General features: G+C 46.6%; 1 protein-coding gene across 5 annotated transcripts in view; it reads right to left on the reverse strand.

The window, feature by feature from the left end:
* Nucleotides 1–4,437: 4,437 nt before the first annotated feature.
* NRP2 (neuropilin 2) overlaps nt 4,438–25,865 on the reverse strand; it is a 115,116-nt gene continuing 93,688 nt past the window's right edge. For 3 of the 5 annotated variants that reach the window (XM_089916485.1, XM_022567493.3, XM_022567494.3), the window contains 2 exons: nt 9,987–10,037; nt 4,438–7,935 (listed from right to left, as the gene is read on the reverse strand). In XM_089916485.1, the coding sequence (XP_089772611.1) occupies nt 7,631–7,935; nt 9,987–10,037 (356 nt within the window). In that variant the 3' untranslated portion in view covers nt 4,438–7,630. The other 2 variants (XM_022567495.3, XM_022567496.3) reach the window with 1 other exon arrangement.

A 25,865-nucleotide genomic window follows, 5' to 3' on the forward strand; every position in this document is an offset into this window, starting at 1 on the left:
CTTGTCCCTCATTTTTGCTGCAGCCAGATTTCCCTCTGCCTTTGAATCTTTGCACCTGCTGGCCCTTCTGCTCGACACGCTCTTCCCTCTGCCCTTCTTCTTCTTCTTTTTTTTTTTTTTGCGGTACACGGGCCTCTCACTGTTGTGGCCTCTCCCGTTGCGGAGCACAGGCTCCGGACGCGCAGGCTCAGCGGCCACGGCTCACGGGCCCAGCCGCTCCGCGGCATGTGGGATCTTCCCAGACCGGGGCACGAACCCGCGTCCCCTGCATCGGCAGGCGAACTCTCAACCACTGCGCCACCAGGGACGCCCAGCCTCTGCTCTTCTTTACTCCTCCGACTCACCCTGGGATTTCAGTTTCCATCAGTCGCGATGCTCAGGGGTGGCTTCTCGGAGCCTCTCACACACTCACAGCTCTCTAAACTTCACTTTATAGCTCCCGCCGTGATTGTCATGACAGATTTGTGTGCTTCTTGGCTTTACCTATGTCTCTCTCTCTAGACTGTAAGCTCCCTGAAGGCAAGGACCACATCTGTTATGCATATCATTGTCTCCTGGCACCTAGCAAGGCGCATAGTGGGCATTTAATATAAAACACGTTGATTATATGAATGAATGCATGCATGTATCCTTCCCATAAGAGTTAGTGGGAGATAGACAAGTCAGCATGTCAGTTTCTATGTAAAGAGCTATTAGTGAAGGGCTATGGGACAAAGAGCAATTCTGCTGCCAGCGATTGGACTTGAGCCAGCTCCACAGTAGGATCAAGCCGGAAGATGCGCTCCCGGCCTCCCTGCACAGGGCAGGCGTCTGCAAAGCTTTATCCCCACTGCCTAGTGCAGCACAGGTTCAGACAACCGAAAAGAGCTACTCCAGCGGCTAGGATGTTAGAGTTTGGGGCTCAAAATTCATTTAACTCAAATGTTCACTACTTTTTTTATTATTGTTGTTGATTTTTTATTTTTTTAACATCTTTATTGGAGTATAATTGCTTTACAATGGTGTGTTAGTTTCTGCTTTATGACAAAGTGCATCAGCTATACATATACATATATCCCCATATCTCCTCCCTCTTGCGTCTCCCTCCCACCCTCCCTATCCCACCCCTCTAGGTGGTCACAAAGCCCCGAGCTGATCTCCCTGTGCTATGCGGCTGCTTCCCACTAGCCATCCATTTTACTTTTGTTAGTATATATAGGTCATTACACCTGGAAAACGCCAGATGTGCATGGCTTTCCCAAGGTCACAGAGCTAGAGGCAGAACTGAGAGCCCTGGGTGCCAAGCTCTGGGACCAGTGTTCTCCCACCTCCTCAGCATGTCCAAGTTCAAGGGGAGAGGAGCACCGGTGGATTGCAAAACCCTCTAAAGGTTTCTTTGAACTCCCATAGGTTCTAAAATCAGTTGGCTGGAAATAGAAATGTGAATGCTTAAGTAGAGGTGAGATGAGGGGGTGGAGGAGGGAGAAAGGTGAAGAAAAAAGGCAAATCCAGAAAGGCCGCCTGCCAGGGCCCTGGAGTCAAGGCTTGGCAATGCAGCAGGGCTGCCAGGGGGCGCTCGGAAAGGCTGGGCTTCAGTTCCCAGTGGAGGCAGTCAAGGGCTTGGGGATGGAGATTTATTAGCAGAGCTGTGCTCCAAACTACGGCAACCTGGCTCTTGACGGTTCTGAGAGGCCTGGGCAGCTGCGGAGGCTGCAGCCTGCCCTTTGCAAACAGAACTGCCCGGGTTTCCAGGGGAGGTTTGTTTGAATTAGGGTAGAGGAGGGGCCACGCCTGACCACAGCTGCCCGGGCCTGCTGGTTTGGCAAGGGGCCTGGGCTTTACCTCTCTGCTGATGCAGGACTTTTCCAGGCACCTCTGCGTGCACGTGGGCGAGGCTGGTTCGGGCGGTACCTCTGTGGAGAGAGGGGCCCTGCTCACCTGGCACCAGTGTGCAGGAGGAGGGATGCGGGACCGCTCACCTGCAGCCAAGGGTCTCTTTCTCTTGCTGCACTTGGAAGCCGGCTGTGACCGAAACAGCGCTCCCCGCACACAAAATTGTCCTATGGGGTTTTCTGGCTGGGAAGAGAGGGGACAGAGGCATCATTCTCTGGATAAGCCGCAGAAACATTTCCTTAGGTGTTTTGTTTAGCTCAGCCTGCGACTGGATGCTGAAGCCTGTGAGGACTGGAATGGACTCATCTTTCCATATCTTCTTCACGCCCCGTTCCCCACCTCCATCACCACCACTAACGTTGCAGGGGCAAAAGCGCCTCGGCATCCAGATGGGTCCTATTTCCCTCAAGGATGGGCCTGTTCCAGCTTCATTTCACTGCCTTCCCTGAGGATTCTATAAACATTTCCAGAAGGATGCAGATAAGGAGGGGGGGGGGAAGATCTTATGTAAACCTTAGATGGCGAGAGACCAGGAGATCTTCGATTATTAGGGCTTTAAAAATATCCACAAACTCAACTAAAGGAAAGTAGGAATTTGCTTTCATTTTCACCTCTGTAATTGTCGTTAGGGTCAGTAAAACGATAGAAGCAGGCAACTCAGGAGACACGTGATATCATAAAGATCACAAGAGGGGCTGAGAGGGAAGCTGCAGAGATATGACTGGGGTGACCTTACTGGCCAGTGAGGAATGGGGACGGGGTGCACTTGAGGGCTGCCTTTTCTGTAAATTAAGGAAGGCCAACGAGTGATGCAAGGTAGCACGTCCTCACTGTCTTAGAGGATCTTACCTGCCTCTCCAATCTCGACACCCTTCCCCCCCCCATTGATCATGCTTCCTCTTTCATTGCTCTCCTTTGGGGTCATAGGAACACAGCAGACTCTTTCCCAAAGCGGGATCTCTATATGCTGTTCCTTCAATTGGGAAAAGTTGTCCCAGCTACTTTGCTTAGCTGACTTCCTTATCTTTTCAGGTTTTAGCTTAAATATCACCTACTCAGGGAGGTCTTCCTTGATCAATCGTTTACAGGGAGTGACCCTGGTAATTCTTTTTTAAAAAAGTTTCCAAGAGATATATTGTATTGATATTATATCAGATTCATTAGGTTTCATTATGATAAGTGTTGCCGACTATAAAACGGGTAAGTTGTATTTAATTTATTAACCCAAATCCTGTAACATCAGTAATAAATAGCCATGTTTTGCAAATATGAACTCAAGTGACACAAATATTATACCTTTAATATCTAGTAATTCTCTGTCAGAGCTACGTGTTTATTGCCTTCATTGAATTTACCATAAGCAATCCTTACCTTTTGTGCTTGGCTGTCTGCTTTCCGTCCACTTCACTGGAGTATAAGCTCCAAGAGCTTACAAAATCGGGAAGTGCTCAAAAACATTTTTTGAATAAGTGATTGAACCAAATGTGAACAGAGCTTCCAGATGGGGGCAAATTCAGCTCTGGTTCACAGCTTTGAGTCTCCCGTGTGTGGGGTAGTGGGAAGTTCATAGTAAGGCTTTTCCTTCCTCATCCTCTGGAAACTTGTACTACCTAAGAGTGTACTTGACCTCCTTTAGTTTTCTCTGGCCAAAGTCTAGTTTGTTTTGCATTCAACAACCCATAGATGAGAAGGCCCTAATCATTTTGTGAAGCCAGGCTACTTCTCCTTTCTCCTAGACCAGAGGTTCTTAAACTTGAAGGTGCCTAAGAGCCCCCTTGGAGGGCTTGTTAAAATGTAAATGTCTAGGTCCTCCTCCCAGAGTTTTTGATTCAGTAGATGTGGAGTGGAGTCCGAGAATGTACACCTCTGACAAGTTCCCAAGTGAGGCTGATGCTGCAAGTCCAGGGACCACACTTTGAGAAGCAATGTTATAGACCTTAAAATTACCAGACATATTGACAAGCAAATGTTTGAGCAGGAAGGCAGCAGCAGAGTCAAAAACTGCAAGGGACTGGCGATGTCTACGGAGGAGGAATGTTTGTAGGGATCACAGTCTCGGAAATCTACCAGGCAAGGCTTTGAGCTAAAGTAGCCCACCTGGCCAGGTAGTCCATGACCCATCTACATCATATTTTCACCTTATAAAAAGCCACTAGGGCTTCCCTGGTGGCGCAGTGGTTGAGAGTCCGCCTGCCGATGCAGGGGACACAGGTTCGTGCCCTGGTCCGGGAAGATCCCACATGCCGTGGAGCGACTGGGCCCGTGAGCCATGGCCGCTGAGCCTGCACGTCTGGAGCCTGTGCTCCGCAACGGGAGAGGTCACAGCCGTGAGAGGCCCGCGTACTGCAAAAAAAAAAAAAAAAAGCCAGCTAGCCAATCTACCTACTAACTTCACATAAAAGTGCTGAGAAACATTGTCCCAAGAGAATGACCAACCATCCTGATATGGCTGGGATTGAGGGGTTTCCCGGGACACGGGACTTTCAGTGCTAAAACCCAGGAACGTCTCAGGCAAACTGGGATGATTTGGTCACCCAGAACCCAAGTCTCTTTGTCTCCAATAAAGAAACACGCAGAAAAATATCTCTGGTATAATGTTTATTTAAATAGTAATCTTAAAAAGGCTTTATACAAATCATATAAACACAGTTTGACATTGTTGTTTATTTTTTACATTGACGAATCACAGTAAAAGCTCTCAAGTTCCCTTGATCTGGCTCAGCCAGCCAATGGTCAAATACCTTTAACTGCAAACCTTGGAAAAGTTAACCTTCTGTGTGACAGTTTAACTTTTTCCCTTGTTTTCTTGCCATTCATGCTCATTCCTCGGACCCTCATCCCTGTCGACTCCCCACCTCCACCTAAGAGAGGAAGCAGCCCTGTGGCCCTGCTGACCGCCTAGTCTGGGAGAGCGTGGAGGTAATGTGTCATTCAGTACAAGGCAAAAAAGGAGATCAGTACTGTGAGTAGGGTTTCCCAAAGGGAAGGACTCAAGGAGAGGGGTCAGCTAGCCTACCTGCAGATAGAGACAACAAATGCACCGGGGTGTCCCCTGGTCAGGTTATAATCAGGCCCCACTGTCTTTCTGTCTTCCAGCAGACCAGCCTCCAGTGCTGGTGAGGTATCTACACGCAGCCCTGGATGCCCTGCTTTTGTTCAGCATTTAGAGCCCACGCGGGGCCTCAAACCAGCCAATGGTGAGTATGGATACAGGACTTCAGACGGATGCAGGTCGAGTTGTACATAACTTAGAGGTGAACTGCAGGCCAGAGGCAGGGCTGGTCTTTGGGGAGTTGTAAAATGGCCCAAGGGACATGAGAGGGCCAGGACCTCCAGCGTCGGCTGTGTGTGTGTGTGTGTGTGTGTGTGTGTGTGTGTGACTGCTCCACGCCCCATGTGAGATCTGAGTTCCCCGACCAGGGGTTGAATCTGTGCCCCCTGCTGTGGAAGTGCCAAGTCTTAACCACTGGACCGCCAGGGAAGTACCCCTCACCCCACCCCGTGTTGGCTTTTGAACTCTCTTCTTCTGCAGGTTAACTCCGGAAGCCCCCGGACTTGCTAGCTTCCTGAACACTGAGTTACACGGAAAGCCGAAGAGGAAGGTGGGCTAATTAACAACTTGCTTCTGCCACATGCCCAGCTCAGGGGGGCCCTGAAGCTAAGCCCTTGGGCTTGACAGCTTTACTTTTCACCTCTAACTACCACTGTGCCAACGAGTGCCGAGATCAGCGGTGACTCTCGGGCCCTAGGTCAATGTCACAACAACATCACTGAGTCCCACGTGACCATTCACATACACAGTAGATACAGAGAACTCAAAGGCTGGCAAAGACACACACACATATGAATAAATAGCTGTTGGCATGAACTCTCCCTCTCTGCATACAGAACACTGTGACATTACCACCTGAACTAGCATTTCCATAAGTTATCATGTAAAGGAACCAGCCAGGTGAACCTTCCCCTTTCACCTGGGTATGAAACAAATGAAATTGTGGGTGACCATAGCAGCAAAAATGGTCCGACAGTTTAACCACTCATAAGCAATAGGCTGGGCATACTGTCTGGGTTTCAAATGTATTTCCAGCACGCAGGCAATCCTTAGGCATTACTACAAAGTCAAGATTTGGATCCTGACGTGGACAATCTTATCCTTCACACGGTTTCATGCGATTCCGGATGCCTCCCCTTCTAGAGCAGTTGAGAGTCATCTAGGGCTATGACTAGCACTCGGGTGGCAGGGCTTACTCCATCAGGAGGATCAGCTATGCGGGGGAAACTGGGCGTGGAGCCGCTGGGTCAGGGAGGAGGAACAGAGGAATGCCTTAGCTTGTATGGTATTCACTGATTTCTACGTAGAAGGAAAATACGTTTTCTTCATTTTCTTTCAAGGCACTTAATAAAAAAATACATAAATGTGTGTGTGTGTGCGTGTGTGTGTAAGAACATAGGTCTCTCTGGGGTTGAAGCAGAATTAGCATTTTGGTCCGTAGTGCTTGCAGACTTCTGGTCACAACCAGCTCACGGACATCCTAGTTCTGATGCTTCTGAAAGGTTGAGGTGGTGGCTGTCATCCCAAGGAGAAGTCAGTGTTTACCAGCCTGTCGGAGAGACGGATTTATCACAACGTCTCTTACGGTCCTCTCAGCCTTTGCATAATCCCAGAGGATGGACTTGTTTTGCTCTTTCCACTGTTCTCCTTTCCGGCCAGCGGTCGCCAGTTACATCCCACTGATGGAGAAACATACTAGTAGCCTATATTTCCCCAGCCCCATCTCAGAGAATATCAGATAATGCTGTTTCCTGGGGCTTAGAGACCTGACAAATGAGTGCATGTGTGTATATGTGTGCGTGCTTGTGTGTGTGTGGTGCACGTGTGTATGTGTGTGTGCACGTGTGTATGTTTTAGAAGAACAAGGAGGAAGGAAAAGGAAAAGCAAAACCACCACCAGAGGCCCCACAAAGTAGCCTCACAGCCACAAATTCTGGGTCTAGATTGAATGAATGGCTCCTATTCACAAAGCACGTTAAGGCTTGTCCGCTTCTAACACGGAGGCGCTTCTATGGATTTTGACGTGTGAAGTTTCCTTTCTGGTTTGTTTTAAATCTCATGTAAGAAAGAGCTGTTCATGCTGACCCTAAAATGGCAATTTTCCCCTGGATAAAAAAAGTTAAAGGCAACAACATCCTACTGAAATGCTAGGACTGGAAACGGCAGCTTGTCAAGTTGGCTGGCAGAAGCTATACCACAGCAAATCCCGGAAGTCATAAGACCATCAGAGGATGGGCTAAACTGAACGGCTTTGTTTTGGAATTTTTTTTTCTAAAGATGGAAAGTCTGAAAAGATCCTTTGCTTTCCAAGTGTTGATTAGAAAGAGAAAGCAGAGACTATTGATCCCTGCTCTGCTCTATACTGGAAAAGTCATTCTCCTCTGCCTCTTGAGTTGCTCATAGACCAAAGAAATATAATAATAACAAACTCACAAACAAAATAGAACTGTGACCCCCAAAGAGATGAGCTCCTGTCTTTATCCCAGCAATGATTCAGCCACGTGGTCCTAGGTGGGTCACAACCCCCTGAAAGGCTGCATCTCCCCTCCTCCCTCGACTTGCCTGTCTGTTCTGTCCACACCTTCAGTATTCTGGATTGGTTGGATCAAGATTATGGCATTCAGTTTCCAAAGGAAAAAAAATTGTCATCTTCACTAGCCCCTCTTGCTGGAATGAGACGTCAGATGCGATTTGGGTGCAAATCCGTCAGGCCTCTGAGCAGCATTTCTGGTGGTTCATCTTGACCTTGTGCTTGAGGCCATCGTAGAGCTCAAAGTTGTAGTTCTCCAGCGTGGTGCAGCTGCGGGAGCTCAGGCCTGAATAGGAACACGTGCAGTAGAGCAGCAGCCCTGCACACGTGGCCCCCAGGAGGACGCCCAGCGAACTCATGGCGATGATGGTAATGAGGATGGGATCCAGGGTGTAGAGCCAGCTCTTTTCTTTGTCAGCCAGAGGAGCCCCAGACCCGGAGGTAGGGGAAGAAGAGTTGCTCCAGTCCACCTCGTACTCATCTAGGACATAAAGGACACGAGAGACTGAATGCACTGCTTCTTTCAGGGTGAAATAACTGAGGCTCCCCCAGCCCGGTTCAGAGGTTCTTCAGAGCCCAGGACTAAGCTGTAGACTCTTGGAGCTACATGGCTTGGCTTCAAAGCCCAGGCCTGCCTCATCCTAGCTCTGTAACCTTGGGCAAGTTATTTAACTTCTCTTTGCCTCAGTTCTCTCGTCTGTGAAATAGCGTTACTAATAACCTCACTGGCTTGTTAGGAGGTTTAAATGAATTAATATTTGCAAAGTGCTCGGTGACCAGCACATAGTAAGTATGGTCTAAGGATTAGATACTTAAAGAATCTGACTCACATTAGGTAAGCTCAGATTTTCACAGAAGCTTCAGGGAGCCTTTGGAGCTCCTGGGGCGGCCCTGTGTTCTGGGCACCCTTCTTTCTTTGCCTCCTCGTCCCGACTTCCAACTGCTTCAGTTTAAATCAAAGAACAGGCTGAGGCTATTTTCACACAATGAGTTTCCCAAGCTAGCATTCCTGGCCATCCAAGCAGCAGATTTTTTTGAGCCACCAGACCTCTCGACCTAAATCTTAACCTTACTGCTATGTATTATGTGTCCCAACCCCCTACCCACACCCCCCCCCCCAGAATCAGATGTGGAATTCTAACCCCTAGTACCTCAGAATGTGACCTTATTTGGAGATAGGGGTTTTACGGAAGTAATCAAGTTAAAATGAGGTCCTTAGCGTGGGCCCTAATCCAGCATGACTGGTGTCCTTAAAAAAGGGAAATTTGGAGACATAGATTTCTGTTGTTGAAGTCACCCAGTTTGTGGTACTTTGTTATGGCCACCCCAGCAGACTAATATACTTATATTTCTATAGTGTGGCCAAGGCATGACCATATTCATGGAGAATTTTGTGGGATTTCCTAATAATTCCATGAAGAAGGCAGGGTGATATTATAATTTTAAAAAATAGATGAGGAAACAGAGGTTTTAAGAGATGAAGTGAGTAGGTACCACGAGTTCCCAGAGTTAACAAGCAGTTAAACTAGGAGTATAAATCAGGCTTTCTCCATCCACATCCTTTACTCTTTCCACCCCATCTTAGGGCTTCTGCTGCTTGATCTATGGCAGCCTCTCTGTGAAGGCCAGTTGTGCAGTTTTGCCCATAATAGGAACGTTAGACCGGGCTTTGCAGGGAGAGTCTGCAATCAGTTAACAAGGTGCTGTTTGGGTTAGTCACTCTGTTTCTATAGCTACACTTGACGTGTTTGATTAAGGTCAGGTTTAAAACAGCTGCTCTATAAACTGCCCTTCTTAAAGGCATCAATCTTGGTCTAAAGCTGTTCTTTGAGGGGAATCTTGGTGATCTCTCTTGGGGATCAACTCTGGCACTCAGAGACTCCCAGAGAGACCTGCGTTGCTCTGAGTCGAGGGAAGGTATTACATCTGCGTGTTCGCTCAGTGTCCTTCCAGTCAGGACTCTTGCTTCAGCCTCATGAAGTATGTGTATTTGAAGTAGGAAAATCGAGCTTGGAATAAATATGATAACATGAGATGGGCAGTGTGGACAAGAAACCTAAATCCTGCAACAAGCCCCAACTCGGAGTCATGGACAGTGTGAGAAGGGTTCCTGAAAGCCATGGAATTGGAAACCACAGAAGGCCTGAGAGAATATTCACAGTGACGCTCATTCACTCGGCCCTTTTTGGAAGGAGGTCAGTGGGTTCAAGCAGAGACATGTGTAGAGAAGCCCGGCTTTCACTTCTAAAGGGCTTATTCAGATTTGAAGCTCATCAGTGTCGAAAGTTGCCCAAAGTAGGAGACCTGTTTCCAATTAGGCAGAGGGAACACAATAAACTTTCTAAATCGCTAAATTTGACCTTGAGAGAGCAATTGATAGTTTCTTCACTCCTCTCTGGATTCTTTTCACTTATATTCCTGGCCGATAGTTCTAAATTCTGGCCCTCCAATACCCCGGACATTATTTTTGTTTTTGTCTTTATAGCCCAACTTGACTGTCATGATTATCTTCTAAATCATAGCAATACTCACCATCAATTTCATCCTCGTAGCCCTCTCTCCCATGTATTTCTGGGATGTCCACTATAACAGAAGAGAAAACAAAACAAATCAAGTTATAACAAGTTCTACTGCCGTGGCTAAAAGGCAGAGATGTTACCTTGCTGAGATGACTCCCCAGCACTGCAGGCAGCTAGAGTCACCTTCTGCTTCTAGGTCAGTTAGTATGTACATTACTGGATTCTTTCCCCTTCAAATGATTTGTCTTTACTTCCAACGATAACCAGAAGAACAGAAACAATAAGAAAGGCCTCTAGCGCCAAGTAAATACTCCCGTGTGTCTTTATAGTGACTGTTGTTTACAACCGACGTAGGTCTGAGTTTTATCTAAGGCACCTTCGGTGGCCTCTCATGTCCGTCATCAGTTGCCATGACTACGATGTTCATTTGAGATAGCAAACGGCCCCTCCTCATATGCATGCATCTAAGTGGGCACAAAGTATGAGTCTTTCTCCTCTGGATTTCAAATAAATGTAAAGTAATTTAAGGAAATCACATTTCATCATTACATGCTTTAATGTAGAACTAGAACTGGAAAGAATGTTATAACGCCTGTCCACCTCCATGTCTGTGCTAATATCCCTTCTGTTTTCTTCCCAGTCTATTTTTCCCATTGGCTTTCTTCACGGTGTAGAATAGATCAAACATGGGCATCCAATCTGACTCGCCCAGGCTTGAACAGAGCTAAGTTAATTTACTCTGAATTTTCTCCAGTATTATCACTGTCTATCTTTTTCTTTTTTTATGATAATCTTTTGGGGAATGGGGAGGATAATTCAGGTCTCTATTCACCATGTTGTCCATCTTATAGAAATCAGAGCCAATGGAAACTACCTGTCTAAAATGGTAAAACACTAAAAAAGAAAATCAAATATGTGGTGAAGAAAACGGTCTTATCATTTCTTCCTGTCTCACAAGTTAATTATACCTGTGTCTGCTGTCAGGTCAAAATGGCTCCAGTGAATGTATGTGGCCCTTCAGGAGTTTCAACCCCAAGTCAGCTGAACTACCTCAATGTCAGCACTATAAATTTATATTAAAAAAATCAAGGCTTAACACAAACCCCAAATTCCAAACAGCTAGAGTATCAAACAAGAGGAACACAAGAACTTCAGACCAGCCTGAACTTCTCCCTCATCTGCACAACACCTCGGGGAAGATCTACGTGACTATGACCTGAACTGAGGACCAATCCATCACTGCCATACCTGACATTCAGTCTTTCCCTGGAGACAGTGGTTTTCATCATGTTCGAAGTCTTCTTCATTCCTGGCCAAAGTGCTAAAGCACATTCTCACCCTTTTGGTCGCCAGTAAGGGATGCAGAAAACCACTTGCTAAGACCCTACTTGAAAAGATGGTTGCCACGTGGCACCAATCCTCCAAAAATCCAGCCTGTTCCTGGCATGTTTATAGCACAACAACTGGTACCTGCAGGCCATGACAGCTTCCCCACCTCAATGCCCAGCCCCTGTGTTATTCTCCAGGACTCTACAACACAGGCTGTGTCCTTGGAATGAAGATGTAAAAATGAATCAACAAGAGGCAGGTGGTGTCTGTCATAGGGATCAAATCTGGCTTGTGGAAATCAACCTGGAGTTTTTTTTTTTTAACCTTATGAGAAAAAAAAAAACATGGAAGAAAACCATCACATTTCCAACAATTAATCATTTTTATGGGATGCTCATATGTCAACAGCTTCACGGTTAAAAGATGCAGAACATTGGATAAGAATATGTGGATTAGCCCAGGACGAAAACTGCGGAGCTCCTGCCAGTGACTTTTGGGCCTAATCCTGTTCTTGCTTTTAGGGATTCAGTCTTTGCCAAGGATGTGACAAATTCTTGGAGGCTAGAATACCACCTTGCTCCATCTCACACCCTCAGGGAAGAACTCTTAAGACACTATTGATCATGGGCTGGAAAGGAGTAGATGTAGCATTGATCTCAGTGGAAAATGGGTAAGAGGATGGTAATGACTATGAGAACATTTTGTCCCAGGAGATCACAGAGGACAGAGGACTGGATGAGATGACCTCCCAAGAATAGGTCCATTTTTAAGGTTCTATGAAATTGATTGCCCAGATGTGGCTGAGATTTCTGCCCCTGGAGGATCAAAGCCTACTTCAGGTGAAGAACACTTTAGAGGCTTGACTTCGCTTTTTGCATAATCACTGCTCCCAGGAGTTTGGGTGAGTGGGAAGGGATCAAAAAAAAAGGATAAGTTAATCAACATTTTCAAAAGAGCATCTGTTCACAAAGCCTTAAAGAAAGAATGACACACTGGGGAAAACCCCAGTAAAGGGAACATTAGTACAAAAAGCAATTTACTTTGATAGCAATTTTCTCTAGTCCCCTTGCTAATATTCTTGATATCTGTGTTTGATTAAGAGCTTTCTTTTTCAGAAGCCTCTTTGCCCTGCACGGGTCACTTTCCTTTTCTGTTGAGCCCAGGAGGTAAACCTCAGCCTGTTTCCTCAGGATGCTGGCAGGGAGGGTGGATGTCCACTGGGTCCCTGTAGTTCTAGTGAAAAAAAGGCAAGGGCGGGTTGGACGGAGAAGGGGTGACCCAGGAGCTCAAGGCAAAGAGTGGAGGAGGCAGCACCTCCCTGGGAAGGGGACATGACAGCCACAGGATGGAGACCTGGCTGGGGAAGTGAGGTAGATGGCAAAAGACTGTGGGGACCAGGGACGTGGAATTAAATTTTTTTTTTTAATGAGGAAAAACTTGGAGAGGACCTTCCAGGACTCTGTTTTAGTAGGTGGGTGTGTTTGTGCATGGGAGACGGATGAGGGAGAATGGAATGAGCCCCACCTTTAAGAGAACACAGATTAGGAATATGGATCTTCCCACCCACACAGACTTCCACTTTCAACCTTTGTCCTCACATGACCCTGTTTCCTTCTGGGCACCTGTTCGGATTTAAACTCAGATCAGTCTGACTCCAAAATCTGAATTCCGACACTCAGTATTGTATTAGGGCCAGAGGACACCCTCTCCCCTCGACTCCCCCAGGTGTGCACTCAAGCAAACCCCCATTATCATCCCTAACCCATTCCAACAAGGGTGCGCCCTGCCTTCATCCTAGTGGGCTGGATGCACAGCCCCTGGCTGCTTGCCTGCGTTGCTGGCTCACCACTTGGATGGGAACTCACGGAGACTTCTCATGAATGTGAGGATGCCGTGGTCTGAAATTTGGGACTTCACATTTTTCCATGATCCCCAGACAGGGAAGGCTGATTTACATTGTTCTCCAAATGGCAGTTTTCACTTACTGACTAACCAACCGATCAACCAACCCTCACTTATTAAGAGGGTTGACTACGTGCCCGGAAACCACACGGAGGAGTTTGGGAAAGGAAGATGTACGGGACCTGGTGTCTACGATCGAGGCCCTTCAGTATGATTGGGAAGCAAGGACTCACCCATGCCAAAATAGCATAAAAGAAAATGGGGTGGGGCTTCCCTGGTGGCGCAGTGGTTGAGAGTCCGCCTGCCGATGCAGGGGACACGGGTTCGTGCCCCGGTCTGGGAAGATCCCACATGCCGCGGAGCGGCTGGGCCCGTGAGCTATGGCCGCTGGGCCTGCGCGTCCGGAGCCTGTGCTCCGCAACGGGAGAGGCCACAACAGTGAGAGGCCCGCGTACCGCAAAAAAAAAAAAAAAAAAAAAGCGGGGTGCTGTGGAGGGGACTCTAAGTGCTGACGAGTCTGGGGCAGGGATTGGGCAGATGAGGCTGTGCCAAGGCAGGGAAAAAATGTGGGAGGGGGGAGGAGACAGCTTTGGAGTGGAGGTTGCTGCAAGGGGTAGTGACGGCCTCAAGCACGGCACCTGAGCCTTTTTACTCGTACACTGATCTCTTGGTTTGGGACTTGTATTCATTTTTATCAGATCCACTGAGGAATTCAGAGATTGCCCGGCCCGCTCACAAGTCAAATATTCTCCAGCATCCTTGTCAGTACATTGCAACACTACAGCACAAATGGGGAACAGCCATGAGCTCTGCCTACTCTAAAAAGATGTGATTCTCCCAGAAGGGTCTGGAGCACTGCCTGGCACCGTAAGATCACACATGCCATGCAAGATAAATGCCCCAGACACTCCAACCTGTAAACGGAAAATTCCCCCTGAGTGTGGTTTAGGTCTAAAACAAGAATGCCCTCTCTCATTTAGAGTTTCCTTCCCACCCTCTCTCTCTCTTTACATACACACACACACACACACACACAGACACTTTATCTTTTCTCTCTCCCTTATTTTCTTCTTTTTTTTTTCTCTTAAATTAGGGTCCTTTGGGGTTAGTTTGCTTTTCTGCAGTTACAGAAAAATTCCGACCTTCCCTTTCACCACACCTCCTATGCCGTGGCTGCTGTGAGTATATTTTCATTGACATTGTTCTGTTTACTTTCTACATCAAAAAAAGAACAAAAAGAGCCTCTCAAGATAGTTAAGAGAGTGAGGAATGTACCCCAAACCACTGGCTACTTTTACATAAATGATTTAAGACCATCCGTCCCTGGATCACTTGCACACCGATCAGGACACCAACGCATGCTGGCTTTCTCTGAAGAGTCCCTTCCGGGCCAACTCCAAGCGGTGGCTTAAGAGGCCTGGTGGAAGCTGATGACAGGCTGGCCATCCAGAATGTGTAGCAGACACGCTCTAAGGCCGGTACCCGAAGGCGAGCAGCACGGAATATGGAGGAGCGCTAGACTGGGAGCAGGCTTCCTCCTTCTCCCCTGAGCTCTGCCACTTCGCCCAGGTGTGAGAGCCGGGACGAGTCTCTGACCCTCCCTGGGTCTCAGCTTGCTCCTCTGTAAAGTAAGCACTGATGTTCCTTCCTGCTTGAGAACTCATCTTTACAGGAAGAAAATGAGAAAGCTCTGATGGCCTTTCTGCTGAGGCTTCCCTGAAAAGGGTGGCTGGCTGTAGACAAGGCAACTTCAACAGAAAAGGGCTCGCCACCCGTCTTCACCCCGGGTCTCTCCTCTCCTGGAGGTGGTCACACCTGAAGGCATCCACCTTAAGGTGCCCGTGGAAGGAGAAGACCACGCAAAGGACAGGTGAAAGGAAGCCATGAGGTTCCATGTTTTCCATACTTGCTCGTTTAGCTTAGGAACCAGTCCTGCTAAGGGGCAACTGAGGAACTGACAGAGCTAGTAAATGGTTCCCCAAGTTTGAAGCCTCCACCTTAGCTGAGGCAGGGCTGACAAGACCTGGTGAGAAGCCAGTTAACCCACACGTCCACTCAACCCACCAAACTGCAACCAGCCTTTAAAGCAAGGATTGAAGAGATGCCTACAGAGGAAATCACTGAAACCATTCACTTTCAAGGATACCAGGGGTCATCGCGTCTTCTTCAAGGAGGAAGAAATTGAGGAAGGAGGGTAGAAAAATGCAGTAAGTCATTGAAGAGCTCGGCAGTAGAACTGAGAGTCAGCCACCTTTTCGACACCTTGTTTGGGGCTGTGATTTATTTGGGATTAGCTCTTGGCCACTTAGAGCCCTTGTTGAGTTTGATTCCAAGTTCCCGAACCCCCCGAGTCAACTAAATCACACTGGACCTTTCAGATGGGAGTAGCCTTCAGAAAATTCTCTCAGTCACTTTGTTCTGATCCCAGCAGGAGACACAACACTGTGATCTAAATAAATGAGAAATCATGAAGGACTAGCAGATGTTTCTTGGCCCTTCAACGTGTTCAATTCAGTTTAATATTTAGTATTGGCTGAAGGTTCCTACTCCCTACCACACTTCATTTCCCTAATTCAGTTTGTTCATCCCCTGTTGCTAGAAGGAGCCAAAAGTTCAGATGTAGATCGAACGTTTGCCAAAGCTCCTCCATTAGAGTCAGGCTACTTGAGAGCCATTCATCCCGTGCTGGGTTTGGCTTGAGTTTAGAAACACCACCAGAAGATCCTTTATCGTGGGTTTTTTATCTCTTGGGCTATAGCCAAATCTATGCAAAGTCATGGAAAAAAGTATATATTTTTTTAAGTTTTCAAATGGTTTCAAGCTGGAAAAGAAAAGGGGGCTCGGTTTGTGATACCAGAAGACTTTGAACATGATTTTCTATTATTTTTAGTTGAATAATCAGGAGGAAACACTAAAAAGAATTGGAAATACTGACTGCAAATGAGAAGGCTGTGAAATGACCTAATAATACTTCCAAGTGCAGAGGCAGATGAGCAGCTGAGGCCAGAACGGCTCCACTGAGCCCCAATGATGGCGTGAAAATAAGAAAAAGGAGGCACCGCAGAAATGTGTAGTTATAAACATAGGCTTCATGATTGTGTAGGCTGGAAAAAAACCAGTAAGGCTGAGGGAGGAAAATTCTGGAATCTTTGCTTTGCTCTAGGTCTTTGAGAAATCAGAGATATTCTCCATTACTGTAAGTGGGTATGTCCACAAGAAAGAGGGCCTTCTTTTGTTGGCTACCTTCTCTGAGGGTATGAAGGTGGGAAAAAGAAAAGTTCGGAGAAAAGTGTCCCCCTTCCACTGCATTCTTGATTTTTTCCTGAGATGTTAGGAAAAAAGTCTCATATCTTCACATTTCAGGGAGTTTGCCAATAGGCGTTAACATTTCTCCTCTCCTCCAGTCCCAAGGTTCAAGAAGTGCATAAATGGAAACACTGCACAGGTGGAGAGGTTTGGTATTACCTGGGACAAGTGAAAGGATGGCGAGAAGAAACAAAACTGCATGCATTTCCAATGTGAAAAGCAATGTCTTCTTAAAGATTGTCCCTCTGTGTTGTAGGTCCTTGGGAAAAAACTCTCTACACACGTGTATCTCACCAAGAGAGTTTGCTTTACTTAAAAGTCGGGCTCTTCTGAACACAAGGATCCATGACCTTGTGAAAAGATTTTAGGGCTTCCAAAGAGGTACCTCTCTCTGCCCATTCAAGAGATGATTTCCCCCAAAAGTTTGCTGGTGGCTGACAACTGTGGTTATAACAAAAGAGAGTAATTCCTCCGACCTTAGGTTTGGTCTCCTGTAAAAATGCAGCTACTTGGGGGAAGCAAGCAATGAAGCCTCTGTGTTGGGAATCTGATGGGCTCTTCTGGCAGGAGGCCTTGGTGGAGGGAGGTGGAGAAAGTGCAGGAATGCCAGAGAGAAGAAAAGGAGCCACCGAGAGAGGGGGCAGCTGCAGAAAGGGGAGGGTGGAGGTTGAAGACGAACCACACCCGACCCAGAGGTAGACAGGTAGGTGGAAACAGGTCCTTCTTGGGGAAAGAGGAGGGGACGGTGGCCCTGTGAGGAGTTCAGAGCCCGGAAATGATGACGGCGGTGAGAGCTCAGGGCTTCCCGTGGACACTATTCCCGAGCTCGCGATCCTGGTGTGCAGTTGGCCGAGGCTGGTGAGGCACCTTGGGGGCTCCTTTGACAACCCACGTCAGCCCCAGTCTCCGTCCTAGTGACTATCTTCCCACCTCGGTACTAGCTGTCGGAAGTGGCCCAGAGAACGATACGGAAGACCACACGGCCCTCAGGGTCCTTGTATCCCTTCTCCCAGCCCCTTGGTGGCAGCAGGGAGATGCAAAGAGAGGAAAAGATTCGTAACAGACTGTGCTGAAACGAGCCTCAGTAACCAGCAGGCCGACTGAGAATAGGACTTCGGTCAAGGCCGCCTCAGGCTCAAAGCGTTCTCCGCATTCCCTTCATTACTGGAGTTGGCTGCTCTCTAGCGAGTTCCAAAATCCAGTCCAGCATCCGGTTCATGAGTCCTGACGCCTGAGAAAGAAACTGCTGCTGCTGAAAGCCAAGACGTGGTGCCCTATCATTCCCGTTCTGGATCAGAGCCTTTGCCTTCGGGTGTGTCAGTCAATGATACTAAAAGGGTTCAATTTTGCACAATTACACATAGAAGACAAAACAAGCTTGTGTGTGTGTGCACGCCCGTGTCTCTCACCCACACCTCACTCTTGCGCTACTTTTTCCCCTGAGCCACCAAGAGTTATACCCAAGCCTCAAGCCCTAGAGGCAGCAGTCCTGGATTTCTGGCAGGTTGGAGAAAGCTGGCAAAGCTCATATATGGCCGTCACACTATCCACTACGCTCAGCGTCAAAGTCACATTACTTTGACCCCTTGGTCTAAACGCACAGTAGAAACGAGGGTAGCAACTCTTAGAAGAAACGGTGTTTTGAACTAATGGCTCCCTTGGCTTCTCTTCTACTTGTCCTTCCTCTCTGGAGGCACTTGGGGCTAGCAGCTTTGCCTGCACATTGAAACCTCTCACTGGAAAGCCAACGTACTTCCTACTTACTACCTTTCCTCGGGTCGCATTAGCCCTGACCCTCCTCAGAGAGAAGCTGCCAGGAAGGCCTGCTCCTCTCAGGGCCGTTATGGGGCCCTTGGGCACAAGGCCACAGGATTAGGGACTTCCTGTTGGCACGTGGCCCACTTGCGGCTGTTGGAATATTTTTGTCTGCAGCACAATAATGTACACTGACCTTAAAGGATGTTTTTGACGCGAATTTTTTAGTAGAAAACATAAATAAATAACAGCAAGGTACGGCACAGTCACTCTTTGAAGAAACCAAGTGGAACTCATTAATCATGGAGAACAGGGCTCTGCCTGCTGAACCAGGGATAGAATTAACTCCCGCGCTACGGTGGCCACAGCTCCAGCGAGCTGCATCTTATAGCCAAGGCTCACATTCTCCGCAAATCAGCATTAAAAAAAAGTCCCTGTGATTAGAATTCCCTTCAACTAAAATTGTCCTCAGTCTTCCCTTGCAAGCACCCCGCCCACTTTAGAGAAAGAGAGAGAGAAAGTCACAGAGATTATGTGGCTTCTGCACATGACAGGCGATATAATGCAGGGTGTCCACTGGTTTGTTACCCTCTCAAATGGGGGCAGCTTCATTTTAAAGGTAAAACTCAGCCACCTGAAGCATCTATTAAAATGTAAACAGGCACACCATTGGACCCAGATATTCTATCCCAGAGGAACTTGCACAAAGAGGCAACCTCAAGGATGTTCACTGCAGTATTGTTTATCATAGAAAGAAAACCTAGACACAACGTGAATGACCACCAGTAGGGGAGCAGTTAATAAACTGCGGTACAGCGACATGATACGAAATGCTAGACAATATCTGAAAAGGATGGGGTAAACCTGTCAGTGTGCTACGAAGTATCCTCAAGGCTTTATCAAATGGAAAGAAGCAGGTTATCCAGCACAGTGAGCAAATGTTGATACTATTTACACAAAACCAAACTAACCCCAACGAAAGCAAACTGCGTAATTAGACATGAACATATACATTTGTAAAGGTATAAAACAAGGCCTGGAAATATATACCTCGAACAATTTCTCATGGTCCCCTCTGGGGAGAGGGTTGGGACTGGTTAGCAATGAAATGAACTTCTTTTTAGAAAAATTATTTGCACTCTTTGAGGATATAGTTACGTATAACTTATAAGTGAAAAAGAAATGAAAAGAAACCTAACCAGAGACCATCTTAAAATTTTCCCCAACGGCCTTTTTTCAGTATCATAATGACTCCGGTCATGAGCCTCCAAGAATAGGTGTTTTCCCCACCCAGGGCCAGTCTTGCCTCCAGCATGTCTGTTGCTGACTCTTCAAATGGCCTTTCCTATTTCTTGGTCCGATGCCATGGGACTTCAGTTTTATTGGGAGCTTGGAGGTCAGTGACAGCAAAGCCCAAGAACAATTACTTTACTGGAAAGAGAACAGAAGGATTCTGGGTGTCCTGTCCACTGGGCTTGGGGCAAGAATGGTTTCTGCTGTCTGCCCTGAAGCACCAAGATTCTGCCCTGTGCCATGCAGAAACCATGCTAAAAGGGGGTTTTCTGTTTGGCAAGTCCCCAAATCTTGTATCTCTTCCATGCTTAAGTTTGGGGCCAAAAGGAACTCCTCCACACAGTGCAAATGTCGTCTGGCTGAGGCCTGTGGCCTGACGCCTTCTAAAGGCGCAGGTTTCTGATTATATCGAACCTCGAGACATACCCCAGTGCACCTGATCTGTGTCAGGCTTCATTAAATCCTACACTGTTCCTCGCTGTTAATTTATTTATATAAGCCGATCTTTCCCCTGCTGATTATAAGACCATTGGCTGGTGTTTCCCTCTCCCCTCCTTTTCCTCTGGTCGGATTTCTTTTGTGTTTTCTTTGGGCCGTCATTGAAGTGGATGAAAGGCAAATTACAGCTGCAAGAGCCCCAGTGATGCACACAATCAAAGAGAGAAAACAAGCCACACCTACAGATCTGCAGTTCGGCTCGGATGTGGAGCCCATAACACGGACAAATTAAAACTTAAAAATGAAGCTCTTTTCATCAGAGATTACAGAAAGGCCAACAATGTTCGTGCAAAACAACTGCAGTCAGTGAAGAGAGGTGATGAAAACAAACACAGGGCCACAGCCGATTGGCCAGGCTGCGGGTATCTGGGCTTAGGAGGGCAGAGTCTTGCTTCAACCGCAAGAACGCACATTTAAACTATCATAAGGCCAGGTAGGAGCCAAGATAGACGATCCTGGGCCTTGACATCTGGTGTTTATGACCCATGGAAATACAATTTCTGTAGCATTTATGCTTGGGTTAGGTCTGAAATACCATACTGATAACAGTGCTGTGTTTGACGCCTAAGATCAGAATCCTAACAGTCTGCTATTTTGGGGAAGAGAGAGTGCACGTAGAATAAGCCTTGGGATCAGAACCAAGGTGGGAAAAGCAATGATGAAATTCTCAAAGGTGGCTCCCAAAGCAGTAATGCTAACGAAGCATAAGCGATGGCTAATTTCATTCACTCGGGCAAGTTTGGTCCCAGGACAGCTCATGAAAATGTTGACTGAGCCTGGCTCTTTGCTGGAAATAAATGCTTCTGAGATGCTTTCATTTCATCTTTTGCTAATGGGAACAAATGGCTTTAAGAATGGCCAAATGTTATGTAGACAAAATGGGTAATGATGCTTGTCATTAGAGGAACAAACAATGCTCTAAACATGGACATTCTGCTCTTTTCTCCTGCAGAGGACAGACAGTGACATCTAGACTGAGCCATCTGTACTGACAACACTTCCTGTAAGATCTGAAAACCCAGAAGCCTGTTTCCTTTACCACCACTTGGGCAGGTTTATAGCTGTAAGAAGTACTCCTTCCTGGATCTAGGTTTAGAAAGGAAGAAAAGCAGGATTCTGACAGAAATAGGATCTCCTGGACAAGCCCCTTTTCTTGGGACCTTTAGGGATGTTCTCAGACTCCGAGGAAGGCTCCTGGGTTGATGGAATGCGTCTAATACACCCCACGAATAGGGAGTGATGGAAAATTCTTCCACCACCTCTTTTGACCACCATCTAGAAACACTGAATAGCTGGGAGGCTGTCTTTCCTAGATTTTTTGCCCCTAATACCCCTCAGATAGAAATATTTTATATAACTATATCACTAACTACTCAAGAAAGAGAACCAAAAGAAAAATACTCGTCAATAAGCTCTGGCTTTTGAGTAAGTTTCCCCAAGTCCCCCTCCTCAAAGTTGTTATAGAATTGTTCCTTTTATAAAATGTTCCGCCATGATATTTCCAGGTTCACAGCAATCATATTATTATCTTCCTTACTTGCTCCAAAGTCTGGAATATCTTCGAGCCTGAACATGCTACAAGTTCCCATTTTGTCTGGGAAAGTGCTCATAAATTGGAGATCGACGTCCCCGTGGAAGTAATCATTTGGTAGGCAAGGCGTAAGATGTCACTACTTCTTCTCCAAAGGAAGCTATCTGTCTCTGCAGAGATGAGTACATGATTCAGCTTCTCTCATCCCACCTGCCCCCCCTGGGGGCCCTTTGAAAGTAGAGTCCAATCTCCGGGGATTTGCCATCAAGAGAAATTTTGTGGAATCACATTGAGTAATTTAGCACTTAGCAACTTTTGCAAAATCCCACACCAATCATAAAAATTGGCTCAGCTGCACAAATTGGATAAAACTCCTAACAAGCAGTAATAAAAAATAAAAGAAGGAGAAGCTGGCATTCAGCCTCAAGGAGAACCTACCTCCCACAGAAATGCCCTGTGGCTCAGAAGGCGATGTATAAACTTTGGAAACATCAGTTCTTTCACAGCCTACATTTCAACTTTGTTCTCTCAAGCCAAGGTGAAAAAAAAACCCCAGATGTTTGTATAAAAATATCATCACTTTATTACATTCCACACAATACACATTCAAATAGCTTCCAACGTCCACAAGTTATTTTGACACACAGGCAACTGAGCAATGCAAGAGATGTCACAGTTATAGGGCGAGGGGATAAGAATAGGAAGTAAAAATCTTTAAGTTTTCTTGTTTTGTTGTTGTTCTTTGGTAATTTTCGATTATTCAGGTGTTTACTTGCCTGCTAGTTTCATTTTTAAAGACAGGGTCTTCTTAAAGATGGGGTATCAACCTCAGAAATATTACTGGATTTCCTATCCTATTCTGGCTTTAATCCCAAAAATGTGGGACAAAGGAAAAGACAATTTATTTTCAGCATTCTGTTTTGTCAATGGCAATGCTATGATCCTTTTTATTCTTTCTTCTGCCTTCACTGGCAATTAGGGGATAGCAATTGCTAGCGTAATACCAAGGAAGGGATTTTTAACCCAGAGGTAAGGGTTTCCCCTCCTGGAGCTGTTAACATGAAAGCTCTACTAAAGCAAGTACTGTACCAGCCTGAGCTAGACCTTCAATTCATTCATTCAGTAATTTTTTAATAGTTGCCATCACCTCTTTGTCTTCTGAGAATCAGCTCTAAACATGCATGCATGCATTCACCTGTCTGGTCTATTTTTCTTAGAAGAGAGGGACCCTTCCCTCCCTCCATGAAATACAGATTTTGCTTTTTAAAGCTGCAAGGCATGACATTTAATAGAAGAGCTTCCCTTTTAGCATAGTACCTGGATAATACTATGAAAGTCACTTGGGCTGCAAGAGCAGAGAGAGGGAGAGACAGAGAGAGAAGTGTGACATCCCCAGCTGAAGTGCATCATGGGAGTCACAGAGATTTGAGCAGTCTCATATTCTCAACGACAGCATGTACATAAAGATGATGCCACATGGGGCATCAGATAAAGATACAGCAAATTTCACAAAGTTGTTGTCATCTTCTTTTAAAGAAGGGAAATCCTCAAGGGTGTATGGTAACTCAGACAGTTCCTACACTGGCTAGACTTTCCAGGTGTAATTTCGGAATATCCTGACACCACGCCTCCATGGGGTGCCTATAGGGATGTCAATCATTTCAAGGGATGCCTGACCCCAAATGCATCACTGGATACAGATACCTGAGACAAAAAGCCCTTAGTGATTGGCATGGAAGTCATCACAAGGTATCCATGGTATCCTGCCACCCCTCCTCCCTCACTCCGTCTTTCTTCCTCCATCTTCAGCTGGGGTAAGACACTTCTTGAAATCTCAAGGTAGCTCATGCTCTAGCCTTTCATCTTTTTTCCTGGCAGGGCTGCTGTGGTTGAGACAGACCAGCTCTTTGAAATAGAATAAGAGTGGGAGAGCACCATTCTTTCAGGAGGATGAAACAAAGCAGATGCAAAAGTGAGTGTGTGTGTGTTGAGGGATCTATGTGGATATTCCGAAAGAATGCTAAGAGTCTCTCTCTCCCAAGCAGCCAAAAACAAAAATCATTAGTATTTTGTTCTCAGAAGGTACCTGGAGGCTTTCAGCCCAGGCAACCATCTTTGGAGAGAATCTTACACTTCCTCAGTGGATTCCTAGCAGGAAGGTGAGAAATAAACACCCCCAAGGCTGAGCCCCAGTACACTGAGAATCTCCTTAAAATACGCATTTTCTATCAATGAAATTGACTTCATTATCAAATCTATCCTTCGTAAATATCATTAGGCAATTTACCTCTAATATCCCTCTCCCTGCGCTGTTTAGAGAGGATGAATGGGCAGCAAAGTATTTATCTTCATTATACCTTCTCCTGACGATGCAGCAACATCTGGAAATGCCAGGCCAGCCTATAAGGGTGTATTTGCCAGATGCCATGAACGCTTTAAGGGGTAGTACACTGGTACATTTTAGAAAACTGATAACTTTTTATTCTCTCATAATATTCAAATAAGTCAGGTGAACAGCCATATATTTTAGTGGCTATACATTCAGGTGCCCATTTACACCATGAAAGGAAAGCAAATGACCCCTTTCCCCCCACATTTTACAAATGCTATTACAATGATCAATATGACACCGAAGAATACGTTTTTTAACCTTCTTACTCTATCCCATCCTAAGCAGGGCACAATGAATGCCCAGGGGGTGAGGACGTTTTTTAAAGACAACATTTCATCCTTCCTTCTCCCCCATCTCCTCGTGCTCTCAACAGGCTACTGCTTTTCCTACATCAGTCTCAGATTTGTTATTCTCTATGACTTTTTCCAAGATTGGACTTAACCAATAAAAGCTAAACATTCATTATGAGCTTCTCTTTTATAAGGCAACATGAGACAGATTTGCTTCAGTGCTGGAAGTAGAGATGGTTCCACACGCACCCAATGGCTGTTGTCATGTGATTTCAAAGACGCCCGAGACAGGACAAGGGGTCATGTCTACGTGCAGTGGGGGAACCTTCCTCTTGGGTCAGGTGGGTTGGGCATGGGGATAGGAATGAGAGGGGCCACACTTCTTTTCACGTGGCCTCTAGTTTTTTAGGTACCTGGAGATGACAATGGTAGCCAACAGAAACCCAGCCAGAGCTAGATAAGGCAACAAAAAGCTTCAATCTCTTCTCCAAGTAAACAAAACTAGTACAGTATATTATTTTCTGGAACATGTACCCCCAGAGAAGTAACACAAGAGATAAAGGGGTCCCTCTCTGAACACACCCACACACCCCCCCTGCAATGAGCCAGTCTCTCTCTCACACCCACGCACACACAGAGCTAGTCACACGCGCAAATGTATACCATGTACAAACACACAGATCCGGGTCTCCCCTCAAGTCTCCTGGCAGACTGCCCACTGAGAGGAGGGATGGGATAAGGCAAGGGGAAGAAACAGGGAACCAGTCTCTGGAAGGAAACCAGCTGAGCCTTGAGTGGTGAAGTGCTTAGGGGTGTATCTCTTCTCGTATTCCAAGATGCAGCATTGGAATCAACAAAAGGAAAACGAACAAACAAAAGAACCCAAGGAGAATGGTCGGGATGGATACGAGCGCACAGGGTTTGGGCCCCGAGAGAGAGATGTCTGAGCGTTCACACAGAGACTAGGCGAGGAGAAAAAAGTGCAAAATCGAGGCAACGTGTTTGCAGTCTTTCTCGTTTGTTTTGGGTGCCGTCCTTGCTTCGGCCCTCAGCAGTGCGAGCTGCGGTCTTGCTCTAGTTTAATGGTTAGGGTGGGCTCCACCGCCAGAGGGGCCCCGTTGGTGTAGTGGGAGGTTTTGTAGGTGATGGAGTGATCGGTCTTCTTGGCCGCATAGCGGAACCGGTGGTAGTGGAGCACCAGGGCCAGCGCGACGGAGACCAGCACCAGCACGGCGCCCCCGGCGGCCATAACGTAATACCAGTAGGCTGGGATGGGCTGCACGGGCACCGTGTCCACTGTGGGCTCGGTCCCCGGTAGGAGGGTGCCCCCTGGTGGAGAGACACAGAAGAGTGTTGCTAGGCTGAGAGCATGCAGACTAATCCAAATTTAATTAAAAAAAAGAAAAGAAAAGAAAAGAAACACACACATGCTTTGGAGTGGAGAGGGAAGGGGACAGGGGAATAAGATGGTCCTGAGTAGTGTGTGCCAAGCACTTTTCAATGATTGATATTATTTCCTACTTACAACCCTATGAGGTAGGTACTGTCAGACCCATTTTACAGGTGAGGAAATAGAGGCTCAGAGAGGTTAAATGA

Source organism: Delphinapterus leucas, chromosome 8 (assembly GCF_059928025.1).
Source record: "Delphinapterus leucas isolate spDelLeu-1000000601 "Yukka" chromosome 8, BTC_Dleu_Yukka2, whole genome shotgun sequence".
Classification (NCBI taxonomy): Eukaryota; Metazoa; Chordata; class Mammalia; order Artiodactyla; family Monodontidae; genus Delphinapterus; species Delphinapterus leucas.